Source organism: Equus asinus, chromosome 15, assembly GCF_041296235.1.
Source record: "Equus asinus isolate D_3611 breed Donkey chromosome 15, EquAss-T2T_v2, whole genome shotgun sequence".
Taxonomy (NCBI): domain Eukaryota; kingdom Metazoa; phylum Chordata; class Mammalia; order Perissodactyla; family Equidae; genus Equus; species Equus asinus.
Genome location: NC_091804.1, coordinates 15,161,029 through 15,175,802, shown reverse-complemented (window position 1 = coordinate 15,175,802; position 14,774 = coordinate 15,161,029). Strand labels below are relative to the sequence as shown.

Genomic DNA, 14,774 nt, shown 5'->3' with positions numbered 1-14,774 from the left:
TCAAGGCTACAATCCGCTCCCCATTTTCAACATCCACAGCACATCATGTCTGTAGCAGCCATTCAGCCCGACTGGTTCTTTTCCCCAGATGTATCACTTGTCACCCTGAAAGGGTTCTAAATTTGTCATTCTCCGCAGCACCAAACACAGGGCCTTGCACCAATCAAGGTGTTCAAAAGTATTATTTGTTAATAAATGTATCAAAATCAACAACAACCCGGAACATAGTCCAAAAAGAAAAATCGAACAAGCAGCATAATTGTGTTGCATTAACCAAATGAAACCCTAACGATGTAACTGGAAAGAGCAAAGACCACTTAGTAGACAGGGTTCCAGATGTTTTCAGCTGCAAATTCCTTTTTTTCCTCTCTCTTTAGAAATAAAGTTGCTCAAAATTAATAAATAAGCAAGCACAATATGCTAATTACTTAACATGCTTGATCTCATGCAAACCTTTTAGCAACAACTTTGGAAACTGGCATTATTATCACCATTTTATATATGAGACAGTTTAAATTCCAAGAGATTAAATAAGCTGCCCAAGGTCATATTTGGTAAAATGCAAGCACCCTGTGTGGAGAGAGAATCTTATCTATCCCAAAGGAAGTATCCACTTGTGTAGATCTATGGCAACAGTTTAATTTGTGGTCAACTTCCTCACCCTTTGCAACAAGCTCTATTACTAGTTGGTATTTGTTCAAAAGATGAAAATTAATTTTAATATCATTTTTTAAGCGAACATAATTACTTAGGCAAAATCTGCCAAAAATATAGGTGTGCACCATACTCTGGCCCTTGATTAAAAGCGTCAGGAACTTACAGCCATTGTGAATTAGCTGTATTCTTCCACATTAGTATGAACTATCCATTTATTTCTGTTTAGGTCTGGAGTATTTTCCGTTTTGACCTAGAAATGCACTGATCATCATTTTACTCATTTTCTTTAGATCTCTGTTACCATTGACAACCTTGAATTACAAGGTTGAACAAATGCTGTATTTCACTAGAGTGGTTGGTAATTTTGAACTTTGAGTTCATGTTCACTGCGGATTGTTTGTCTATAGGGGAGAGTCCAAACAGTCTGAATTTATTGTGCCTCTGCTGGGGTTCTATGGATTTTATCAATTTTTGAACAGTTTTTGCTTTGATTTATTGGCACTGGGTACCCATTCACAGGGGTAAATGTGGATTTGGAAACTGTACTCTCTCACAATGCTGATTTGGGTTTGTGATTCCCTGTTGCTGACATTTTTCACCCAATGGGTCCCCTGAATCACTAGCTTCCTTCCTTGCCTTGTCCCCAAGATTATGGACCCATTGAAAATGTGGAGACTCCTGACTGTGCAGGGACTTCAGTTTCAGCCCTCCAACAGCCAAAATTCTCAGGCTGTCCCCTCCCATCCTCTCAGAACCCAAAACTCTGGCTCCCCAAGGTGGAGAATCTACTCTGCCACCCATGGCCTTTTGGCTTTGAGTTCCTTTGTTATTCCTGTGACTTAGGGATTTCCTTTTCTTGTATTAAAGCTCAGTTATAAATTTAAATAAATGTGTATGTTCTGTTTTGTTCAGTTTTTATTCCCTATGTTTGGAGTAGAAGAAGGAATTTCCCACTCAGTCTGCCATTTTCACTCAAAGTCCCATTGCAATTTATTCTAAGGAAATTTAAAGGAAAACAAACAAAACCTGGAGTGGTTGGGATATATAATGTAGTCCCATATTCCCACATGCCATTTCCAACAATCATCTGGTAACCTGACCGACCTCAGTCTGTAGTTTTTACATGATCCTGTTATTTCTGTTCTTGGTTGAAGTCAAAATTCATGAGATTATTCTAAAAATAAGATGAGACTTTGCAAGGTTGCTCAGGCTGGTTTTGAAATCACTCATCCTATGCATGTACTTTGTAATGCTTTTCCCATTGTTTTTAATAACTTCCTAGCTAATTGATGGTGTTGAGGTTAAAACACCATAGTCTCTGCAGAAATTATTCATAAAATTTTCCTGGTCACTCAGTCTCACATTCAGTATTTTGCATTTTTCTGTTTTGTATTTTTTTATGTATTAGGTTTGTTTTTATTTTAGAATGCTATTTTTGTGCTAAAAATAAGATAATCACATTACCATAAAAATGAGAAATAGAAAAATGAAAATATCATAATCCCAACACGGTTTATATTTTAGTATTTCCTTCCAAAGTAATTCCGTGTTCTTAGAAAATATTCTCATAGTTATAATCACAGTACATATACAACTGTATATGGACTTCATTTATCACAGTAACATAACTATTTTTCCCTATTTTCATAGTTAGTTATTGGCTTCATTACGTTTCTTTAAGTGGAAGTCTTACGTTTTAGTTTATAAAAACTCAAGTTTTATTGATGTTTTTGTTGTTTCTTTGCTTGTTTGTTAGTTTATTATTTCCCTAATCCTTAGCAGTAAATTTCAAAATATTTTGAGCAGGATAATTACAGTACCATATTACCATACCTACTTCCCAAAGGCTGGAGATATTTTTTAAACGGTTAAAAGATTGTGAGGAATTAAATGTTAAATATATACAGCAGATACTCCTAGAGAAAGAAAAACAAAAAAGAAATAATCAGAAATGTCTAATGAGAAAACGAAGTGAAATAAATGATCCTATGTGTGTATCAAAGCTGCACAGAGAATATTATTATTTCAAGTGAACTTTAGCAGAGTAATATAATTGTGCATCCTTAGTGAGATATATTCTGTGAAAAAAAGAGCCTCAAAAAACTCTTAAGCTTTTAATCTTAAGCTTAAATATTATGGTTATTAGGTCATAATATTGAAACTACTTTGCGTATATTGCAATATAAAGCAAATAAGTAAATATCTTATCAGAAAACAAAATATGCAAAATTAATTGCAAAACAAAAAAGACGTACAAATAGAAAATCAAAGCAGTTAAAAAATTCTATGCTGTTATATTTAAATTTGAAATATCAATATGTACTAACGAATTTTCAAAATACATGTCCTAACCGTCCATCAAGATGGCCTAAATGCAATGACAGTCAGTAGCACTGAGCACTTTTAGCGCCCAGAGCTTGGTTTATTAACACCTTCTCCACTAAAGCTCCTTGGAAAAGTGGCTCTTTCCAGGTCCGAGCCAGAGAAAGTACAAAAGGTGTCTGAACTATCTTGTTATACCTTGAAAAAGCAAGTAAGTGTTCAACAACTAATCGGAGCATGTCAAAAGGAAAGAGGAGTCTGCCTGAAAGGGCTCCCACTGGACAAGCATGGGACAATTTAAGCTCAAAAAAGAATAATGGTGCAACTGACTTAAACAAAAGGGATAAATAAAAATAAAAATGTATTTTCCGTAGTTATTTTCAGAGGAAGAGAGAGAAGAAAAAGAAAACTCATTTGCCATCTTGTGAAATAATTATTGACCCAACTCCTTCCTCAGAATATTTGTAAGTAAAGAAAAAGAATTAAACACTTACCCTGCCTTGTTAGGAGGAACTCTAGCTCATCTCCAAGTGAGGAGGGAAAGCTCTTCCTTACAAAAGAATACCAGCTAAATAAGAAAGATTTAGAAAATTACCATTTACCCCCAATGAGATAGGCAAGAATCATCAATTTCATGAAAGGATACTAAGAAAACTTTATGTGGATCCAGAGTTTCACCCCACAGAATAACTGCAAATTGCAAGAGGAAAACATTTGACAAATTGAGGTCTCGTATTTACCACTTTTAGCCAAGTGATCAAACTTAGAATCGCTAATACGACCACGTGACACTAGGCGCCCACTGAAAACGTTGCAGTATGAGATATAAAAGAATAGCTATTGACTATTCTTGTCCGCACAGATGTTTAACCTCTATCTAATCAAGCCTACAGGCTTAACTTCTAGTTTACGGGAAATTCAGGGTTTCCAGGACCAACTTAAATGACAACATAAGGAAACAATCAGACAAATTCAGAACGTGGGCATTCTATAAGAAAATTGAACAGAACTCTTCAAAAAACCCAAGTCATAAAAAAATGTAAAGCAATAAATAGTTCAAGTGGGAAAAAGGAGAAAGACATAACAGTCAAATGCAATACATGAACTTTGGTGGAATTCTGGTCAAAAAAGATAAGCCAGAGAAATTTGGGAGGGGAAATTTGAACATGGATAGGTGTTAGCTAACATCAAGGAATTATTCTTAATTTCCTTAAAATGATTACGATATTGCCACTATGTAAAAAATGTCCTTGTTTTTAGGAGATGTGTGGTGCAGTATGTATGGTGAAGTGTCGTGATGTCTGAAATTTATTTTCAGTTAATTCCCCAAAACAGGATAGTGATAGACAATGATAGTGCACATGTGGCGTAATATTAAAATTAGTTAGCATTGTTTCCAAGGTTTTTGTTGCTGTTGTTGTTGCTGCTATTTTGTTTTGCTTTGGTTTGGTTTGCCGCTACGAACAATGCTGCAGTAAGTATGGTAACGCTTCCATCCTCATGTGTTGGTGCTTTTATTTCTCTGGGCCAGATTCCCAAATGTAAAGTGCTGGGTCAAAAGCTATGTACATGTTCTTTCTTATAGATATTATCAGATTATTGCCTTATGTTTGAAAATGTCAGTTTCCCACCAGATGTTATTGCTCCTTTAAAAATATTATTTTTACCAATGTAACGTCCCTTAAAAAGGGGTTGTGCAATTGCATGTTCCTGATTGTTAATAAGAGTGAGCATCTTCTCATATATATATTGGATATTTGCATTTCTTCTCCTATGAACTGCTTTATTTTTGCCCATTTTTTCACGAAAAAAGATTATTTTCATTTAGATAAACATGCCTATGAGTTTTCCTTTGTAGCTTATGGTTTTTCTGTCTTGCGTAAGAAGGTCTCTCTACCCCCTGATTATATAATTATTCACCTGGGTTTTCTCCTAAGATTTTTATTGCTTTGTGTTTTATATTAAAGTCTTTAATACACTTCCTTAGGCAAAATTACTTGAGATGGACCTGCGGTCAAATTGTGAAAATCTTCCTAAATATCTGTCCGTGCATACTTTGTAGCAATTTTGTTTTGTTTTGGCAGTTCTGTCTTTGTTATCCCACTGTAGCTTATTAGTCTCTGATTTCAATTTGTTTCCTTAGAAAGTTGGTTCTCATTATCTCTCTTTAATGACTCAGCAACCTGGCTTATTTTCTATTTATGTCATATTTACATTATACTGAGGTGGGCTTTTTTTTCTATTTGTAAACTAACCTTCATGAGTAATTTTGCTTTCTCTCTGGTATTCACTTACATTTATGCATCTAAACACCTTGCTTAACTAAATCAACGCCCTGATTTATTTCTTAAGGCAGTTGAAAAAAATGTCAGAGGCAGGATAGCATCCCAAGAGCAAAACTCTTTGACAATATTGTCAGGCAGGGCTAACACATTTGAACTTGATGGTATTGCCTTTGCCTGCTTATCAATCCAGAATTCACAGAAGCAATGAGGAGGCAACATGTTTTGGAAATCAAGGTAACTAAGAAATTTAGAAATTGAGTCTGGCTAGTCAAATTCGAGAACTCAGCCTATAATAAAACAAACTCTGGTAATGCTCTTATTTATTTATTTATTTTTTATTTTTTTAAAGATTGGCACCTGACCTAACAACTGTTGCCGATTTTTTTTTTTTCTGCTTTATCTTCCCAAACCCCCCACACATAGTTGTATATCTTAGTTGCAGGTCCTTCTAGTTGTGGGATGTGGGACGCTGCCTCAACGTGGTCTGACGAACCCTGGGCTGCCGCAGCAGAGCGCGTGAACTTAACCACTGAGCCAGGGAGCCAGCCCCACTCTTATTTATTAATATCTGAGGATAATGTAACAATTTGCCTTAAAATCAGGGGTTAAATTTGACCATGTTCCCCCCCTCTTTTTTGCCCATTTTCTAAAAATAGATCTTATAAACTTAAGATGAAACAAGTTCATGTTTGCTAATATAGAAAAGCTCCAAGGCATATCATACAAAATCAGATTTCTCATGAAAATCTATCTGTGCTTTGATGATGTTTCCCCAAGAATGTGTTTTGAGGCCATAGCGATAAAAAGATGGGGTCAACTGAATTAATTATGAGTGCTTCGTGGGCCAGGCCATATATGATATTCCTTTGTATCAGTTAGTTATTGCACAATACTGCCGCCTAACAAACAACCACAAAACTCAGTGGCATAAAACAATAAGCATTTACGAAGCTCATGAGTCTATGAACCAGGCAGGCTATTCTCTTCTGGGCCATGCTCAGCTGATCTCAGTAGACTTGCTCAAGCCTGTGTTGCATTGGTGGGTCAGCTAGCACAGGCTGGTTAATAACAGCTTCACTTTCATGTCTGATAGTCAGTTGAAGTGATGGAAAGAGGTATAACTGGGCCATGTATCTCCTCCTCCAGCAGGTCAGCCTGGGGTTCTTCCCAGATGCCCGTGTAAGCTTCCAGCCATGATAGCAGAAGCACACAAGACCTTTTGAGGTCAGGCTCAGAACTGAATACTGTCACTAGGGTCCATTCTACTGGACGAAGCAAACCACAAGGCCTCCCCAGATTCAACATGATGAAGAGTACACTCCACCCTTTGATAGGAGGAACTGCAAAGACCATGACTACAAGGAGGGGCAAGGAACTGCTGTCCCTTGTGCCATCAATCTACCATTGCCTCAGAGCCTGCCACTTGAGTTGCACAGAGTAGAAACTCAACACAAGTTTAAGTACATGATCCAGAATGTGGCAGTTAGATGGATGACACTGGCCCCCAGCAGAGGGATGATCAAGAGCAAGCCTTAGTGTTCAGTGGAGAACCACCTGAAGCTCAGGACTGTGGAAGGGAAAATCAGGCAGGATCCAAACTGAAATTCCACAATTGGACTCAATCTCTAGAATCCTCTGGTCTAAGCCAGATTTAGATCTGCTAGGAGAGAAGTTAGAAACTCTCCACAAGCCCAATAAGATTCATGAGTGTGGTTCAAATTGATTGCCAACAATAAAAAATCAGGAGATCTTACATGAAAACTTGAATTTCTGACTTCTCTTGAAAAACAAGAGTCTGGCAAGCATCAGCTAGAGCTGAGTTTCTGGCACCCGCTTTAGATGGAGCCTGTCCTCCCCACCACTCCTGCTTCCTTGCACACAGCCTCCTCCTCTTATTTTCGTGACTTGCCTGGTCCCCCTGAACATGTGAGTTTGCGACCCTTGGGCTGGAATAGCTCTAGACTCCTGATGGATGGGGCTTTTGGGGAACAGAGCCAGATTGCCCCACATACTTTCTATATTTTCTTACAATGAGTAAGTGTTCCATTTATAAGAAGTAAATAAATATAAGAAGAAAAAAAATAGAAGCTCTAATTTGAAATTCAGTAATAAAAGCAATTTCGTAATTCATTAATAACTGAAAGACTTTTTAAAAGACTGAAATATGGAATTTAATATAATTTATTTTATTTAATAAATTAAATTATTTTAATTTATTAAAATAGTTTAGAATACAATAAAATGTACCACTAACCCATGATAAAGAGTCCACTAAAGTTATAATTTAGCCACAACTGGGCCAATTATTAAAAATTATTTAATATAATTATTAAAATTAAATTATTAGTATTGTAATATTATGATGTATAATAAGGAATATATATTTGATCTTCATCCCAATTCCTGGCACAGAGCTCCTAAAATCCTTGGAATTTCCTAAGTGTTAATAAGAGCAACAAAGGTGTCTTTTGTTATGTTAATGGTATGACTTTTCAAAAGCCCCTAGGTAACCTAAGGCTGGGGGCAGGTGGCCAGGGAAGTGAACCTTGTGATTAGAAAGTTGGAACTTTCAGTCCCAACCCCCTGACCCCCAGGGGAAGGAAGAGGGGCTAGAGGTTGAGTTCAGTCGCCAATGGCCAGTGATTTAATCATGCCTATATAATGAAGCCTCCATAAAACCCAAAAGGACAGAGATTGGAGAGCTTCCGGGTTGGTGAACACATGGAGATTTGGGGAGAGTGGCTTGCTCAGAGAGGGCTCGTAAGCTCTGCACCTTTTCCCACACCTTGCCCTATGCTTGCCCTTCTATTTGGCTGTTCCTGAATTATATTCTTTTATAATAAACCAGTAAGATAGTAAGTAAAATGTTTGAGTTCTGTGAGCCACTCTAGCAAATTAATTGAACCCAATGAGAGGATTGTTGGAACCTCCAATCTATAGCTAATCTGTCAGGAGCACAGATAACAACCTGGACCTGTGATTGGCATCTGAAGTGAGGTGGGGGTGGGGAACTGAGCCCTTAACCTGTGGGATCCGATGCTATTTCCAGGCAAGTAGTGTCAGAATTGAGTTCAGTTGTACAACACACAGCTGGTGTTGTAGAGAATTGCTTGATTTTGTGGGGGAAAAAACCCACACATCAGAATTGGGTGCAGAATCATAATTATTAAAATTAGATTATTAAAAGTTATTAGAAAATGTTAGCTTAAGTACTTGGCATTTTCTCACATTTCAGATTTTCCTTTTTTTAATACACAAATTTTAAAAAGAAACAGCACTATCAAGCAGCATGAGGTCTTGTCCACTAACGACCTGAGAGAAATTGACTGCTAGGTCACATGCAATATATCTCTAGCTGAAGGTCCCCCATTCTAACCTAAATGAAGACAGCATTCTGCTGTTTCCTAAACACAGGGACTCTTGCTTTTCTCCCTTTCCCTACATTCCTTGGAAATGGAATTTTAACTGCATGTGTTGCTGAATTACAATTGAGATGAATTGATGACGAGGCCTGAATGGTAGTAAATGGAAACTGTCAAACGGGCTGAGACTTCACTCATGCAAGAGAGTATGACAGTGTAAGAGCCCATCTCCTCCTAAATTGTTCAAACACCTGGGAAGGAATTAGCCATTGTCTTCCTGTCTTTGATGCTCTAGTGGTTCTTCTGTCCCGACACTGAGGGTGGGGCTGTGTGTGAAGGTGCCTTTGCTCCATTGCAGCAGTGTGAATCTCAGGGCCCCCGGGGTGCTCCTCTCAGAACATTTCCTCCTTGGCTTATTAGAATTCATATGCCAGCACACATATTCATAAATAGCCCACATTTTGTATTTGAGGAGAATAGGTGACTTTCAATACTCAAGCCAAGGCATTTTTATCAGGTGCTTTTTGATGTGGAAAAAAATAAAAGGTCATTCAAACAGACGCAGAATCTATTATCTGAGACTCTTGGGGCCTGTTTTTCAGAATTCATAATTTTTCTGATTTTTAAAAAGGTAATATGATGCATATACTATGAGCATAATATCCCAGGGGGGCCTGGGTCACCCTCATGATCAGATAAATTAATATGTCAACAGCGCCATGCATGGATATTGACATGAGGTAGGATAAATGAGGATGATGAATAGCCTTATATCAGTTAATGTCAGTGAGTTTGCCACAAATTTACAAAAACCTTCTGGATTTCAGAACTTTGGGAATTTTAGAATTGCAGATACGGGATTATGGATCTATATTAGATAACTAAGCCTTGGCAATTTCTCTGGCATAGAAGCAGAAGTGAAAAGGAGTTGAACAAAAGAGGGTGTTCTCAAGCTACCGGCACTGTCCAGAATGTAAGTGAGGAAAGGGAATCAAGAAACCAAGGGGCCGATGCCCTAAGGACTGTCCACACCCTAGACTGTCCCAGGGCCAGGGCAAGCACCAGAGACTGCACTGAAGCTGCAGATAGAGGACATACAGCCAGGATCAAGACAAAAAGTAGAACTGGGATCTCAGAGTAGAACCAGGACAGAAGATAATCAGGGTGTCCAAAGTGGACCAGCTGCATCGGCATTACCGGGGAGGCTCTGAGAAATGCAGGACCTGGGAGCCCAGATCTGAATCAGAACCAAAGTCAAGATTCCAGATGATTTGTAAAAGATATCCCTGAAAGATTTTAAGGACATATCTTAAGAAAAGCTGCCTGAAGGCTACTAGAAGGAGAAAAAGCACATAGTCTCACACGCTGTTTCTCAGATTATGCTCCCTCCTTACCATTCAATAAGCAAAGAGAATTTTATTTAAAATTCTAGGTTTCCATGGGGCTCTGCACAGCTCAGCTTCCCAGCAGGCAGCACCCACCGCTGTCCTGCCCCTCACTCTCCTTCTATCAAAGACTCCAGCTTTTACTTGTTTTCTGATTAGGGCCACCAGGTAAGTCTGCATTTGAAGAAAGGGTTCTGTGATTTTTAAAAGTCTGAAAATTCTCCAGAGCATTACCTTTAAATAAAAATTAAAGATAAATTAAAAGACAGTTTATAGGTAGCTAAAACAGTTTACGAGGCAAATAAAAATTAGAATGAAGAAAGGAATCAAAATAAAGAAGTGACGAAGTCAAAATAGAAGTTCAAGTTGGTTCCATGAGTATGTTCGGTTGGTAAAAATGCATGGAGCTCCTCTTCAGAAATGTTGCTTCCCAGCCTTTGGATGAGGCTTCACTTCCTGAAGCCCACACCTTGATCCTCTGTCTACTCCAGACAGCTTCTTCGCTCTCCCCAGTCTGATGCAGGGCTGACCTTGGCACTCCCAGCTACAGTACCTTCCAATCTCTACACTTAAGAACTTCAGATCATTGCATACTACTCCTGTAAATTTTTCCAAAGACTTACCTCTGTGTATGTGTTTGTGTTTGTGTGTGTATTTATTTATATTATTGCAGATTGTTTGCCCTATTATGCCACACAGGACCTGAACTTGACTTTCAGCTATGGACAAATGACGGGTCCAACTAAACTCTGTTTTACATCTTCTCTATAGGTTACCAGTAGATGATATGGAAATTAATTTATTCCACCCCTGTCTTTGTACGTCTCTTTCAAGGTAGTACTACACGAGTGGTTATATAACCTAAATGACATGAAATCATCCTCCTCTCTTGATGTCTTCCAGCTGCAGGTGGAGCTGGAGCAAGAGTACCAAGACAAGTTCAAAAGACTACCCCTGGAGATTTTGGAGTTCGTGCAGGAAGCCATGAAAGGGAAAATCAGTGAAGACAGCAATCACAGTTCTGCCCCTCCCTCTCTGGCCTCAGACCCTGGCAAACTGAACCACAGACCTCCCTCCAGTGAGGAGCTGGAAGGAGACAACCCAGGAAAAGAGTTTGATACCCCGCTGTGATTGCTCCTGCCAGGCTGTCAGAACATGCATGGCCATTCAAGCTCCATCGGACTCTCTCTTCTTCAAAAATCACTGCCCAGGAGCATCTTCCTGAGAAGCATCCCTTAGCCTAAAATCCACACCAAAGGGAGAGGTCCAGACGGATCCATGCAGACATCCCCATGCCTAGGTTCCATGTGTTATGTGGAAACTACTGCAGGTCCACTAGTGGAGAGTGCATGTATGTGAGATTTTTGTTTTCTTTCCAATAGTAAATTCAAAGCAGGCCACTTCCAGGCTCCATGGAACATTTAATGAAGGACAGTGTCTTCTTTGAAGAGAATCAAGCTCATGTTTTTATTTGAAGCTCTGGTGTAAAGTATTTCAAAGTAATAGAAATAGTTTGAGAAATGCATAGCACTATTTAACACTATTGAACAGCCAACTCTGAGCATTTTTTTTCCCCAACTGCCCCTCAACTACCATATCTTCAAGTTAACGTGCATATTAAATTGTTTCATCCTTTGCTTTGCAAGCACTGGTGGCTTGCAGTTTGCTAATTTATTTATCATAGAGGCATCAATGTACTTGTTGCTGACATGGCTTTATTAGATACCGTAGTGATCCAAATAAGCTGGTTTTCTATTCTGAAAAAGTCACTTGATTGCATCCTTGCCCAGTGAAGCTATCCCCAGACTTGGCAATATGGCTTGAACATTGGCTGCATGAGCAAGTTGGCCGCACACTTCCAGGCAGTGTGCTGTCCAAGTTGACTATTTGCACTCAAATCTGGGTATTCATCGGCTGTTGACCTGAAGTGATTAAATAACAACAAAGAGTCTGTTCAGTTGAATAAAAATACTTGAGCTGATGTATGTTGAGCAGAGATTCAATCAGTGACCAGGTTCCAGTGGTTATTTTGCTCTCTGACTTTTTTTTATTGTTCATTTATTTTTAATATAGAGATAAACATTGAATATTTATCTAGAGAATACACAGACCCACATATAAATGATATATATTATCTCCATGTATATATGTACACACAACCATTTAAGCACACACACATATACCACATACACACATACCGCATACACACACACATATGCACATTCATACAAATGTAGATGTGTGTATATTAATTGGCAGTGACCCAAACCTCTTCCACGAGATTTAAAACCAAATTCAGGAATAAGTGGATCGAGAAGAAAGTGGCCAAACATCCAGATTATGTGGATATTAAATTATATCGAAATTCTAAGAAACAATTGATGGAGCCGTTGATGCAAGTTAAAGTAGATTTAGAATTTAGAATGCAAATTTGATATATATTTTGCAGGATCAAAAACTGGATTATAAGTATCAGATTTTAAGCTTGTTTTAATGGTCAGAATATATAAAAATGTATAGGACAGCAATATGGAAATTTATTAGTATCTTCCACAATTTTTAAGTCTGACAGATATCAATTGTATTCTAAAATAAAAAATCTTTCATTATGTATTTACTATGTACATTTAATTCACTTTACTGTGTCTTTTTGTTAAGTTCCTATGTCAAGTGGCATAAGAGAAGCAAATTATATCCTGGTAAAAATGATCAAAAACGTTATTGAAAAATCTTAAGTAAGAGAGAATAATTATATAGAGGAAAATATAAGTTAGAGAGTAACACAAAGAATATTGAAGTTAAGCCCTAAAGCAAGATGCTTATAGCTTTATTTTATTTTAAAATAAACCTGTCTGATTGTAGCTTAGCAAAACATGTTAAAATACAAAACCAGTTGTGTCCTGAAAATTGTGTTTCAAGAATTTAATATTTTTATGGAAATTATTTAACTTTAAGCAATAACTAGGGATCACAATGAAGTTTTAATCAAAACGAAAGCTTAGAAAAAGGGTTTGATTAAAAAAACACATCTAGCGAGACACAAGGGGAAAAATCCCATCCTCTTTGGAGATGATTATATTTTGATCTGAAGGATTTGGGGTGTTAATTAGACACTTAATAGAACTTAACTTCCACTGAAAGAGAAATCTTTTGTAAATCATTCTACTTTTGCACTTTGAAAGAAAGGCATTACTCATAAGAAAGCAAGAATGGTCAAAATCGAATGCTGCATTTTTATAAACAAAATTAGAGACAGTCTAAAATTGCAGAAGAATGAACTAATAATAGCATTCATAACCAAACACAAAGGTGATGATTATAGAACATTGTATCACATTTTAGTATAGAGACAGACTAAGGTTGAATAACCTTGACGTACACAAAACTGTTTTGGTAGTTGGATTTCATTATCTTAGTGACTCTCGTCATTTTACAATACGTTTGTATTTGGCCATTTACTGTAATCACATTTTTATATCTGTACAATGACACTTTTTGCAGTTGTGGGGTAGTGTATAACACTGTCCATCTTGCATCATTGAAACTACTACAGTGATACTATCATTTAATAACATTAATATTACTTGAAATAGACTAAGATAAAGAAAAAGGGTCTATATGATGTGCAGTTTTGTGCCTTTATGTATTTGCCTTGTTCTTTGTTGAATGTGTGAAATTCTGTACTGTGGTTTTGCCTATAATAGAGAGTAGAGCTGTGTATTCAATTAGACCGTGCCCTCTGATACCTGTACACTACTGAGAACTGCGTGGTTTTGGCCGTGTAAACCAATTTCCAAAGTTCTAATGACATGCCATGTGTTTTTGGTTTTTAACATTTCATTTTAACATTTCAATATTGCCATCCATTAATTACTACTCCTGTAATAGATAAGCAGTCATTAAATAATTTCAAAAGAAAGGGCCATTGCTTGCATTACTTTGAAGTTAATGTTGCGCTTGTGCACTGTATAAATATTGTTTGTGATGGATTGGACATTGTGACTTTCACCTTTTCAGAAGAAAAACAAAGATAGGACAAAGTATTTGAAGCTCTTAAAATGTACATATTTTGGTTCTTCTATCTCAAATTATTTAAAATGCATAGTTCACATTTTTGTAATAATTCTATGCAATTTTGTGGCATGATGTTTCTTCCACTTGTAATTTTATGTGCTTTCATCACAAATCCAAAGGAAACAATAAAAATTTCTTAACACAACCCAACTGTTATTTCTTGCTGTCAGGGCCAACCTTCTTTTGACGGGCAAGATGGTGGGAGAGGGCATAATGCCAGTCTTTAAGGACATAATGCCCACCCTGATGGAGCACATCTGTCCTTGTGCAGGAAATTGGGGTGTCACAATGCTTGTGCCAAAGGGCACAGTTGTCATTACTCTGTCATTCACTTACCCCCATCCAGGAGTGGCATTGTACTTGCCCATTACTTCCGTGTTCAAGATCCTCCATTCCTTTCTCCCTTCCTCCCTTCCTTCCTTGACCAAAGCTAAGAAAGGCAAAACAGTCAAAGCTTTTTTGACAAATAGTGGAAGTGACAGAGTACTTGATGTAAGTTTTCTCATAAAACATATAAAAAAAGAGTCTGCAACATTGATTTTAAAAAAGAAATATGTGAGTTATGAGAGTGTCCCACAGGCACCCCAAATGCAATGTATTAGTTATCTATTGCCATGTTACACATTACCCCAAAATCTAGTGGCTTAAAACAATAAGAATGATCTCTTATCTCTCATAGTTTTGGTGGG

The 14,774-nt window shown here is 37.4% G+C and overlaps 1 protein-coding gene across 2 annotated transcripts in view; it reads left to right on the top strand.

The window, feature by feature from the left end:
- Nucleotides 1-13,385, top strand: part of PLCB1 (phospholipase C beta 1) — a 667,363-nt gene extending 653,978 nt beyond the window's left edge. For both annotated transcript variants that reach the window (XM_044748183.2, XM_044748184.2), the window contains one exon: nucleotides 10,915-13,385. In XM_044748183.2, coding sequence (XP_044604118.1) covers nucleotides 10,915-11,142 — 228 coding nt within the window. In that variant the 3' untranslated portion in view covers nucleotides 11,143-13,385. The remainder of the gene's footprint in view (nucleotides 1-10,914) is intronic.
- Nucleotides 13,386-14,774: the final 1,389 nt, after the last annotated feature.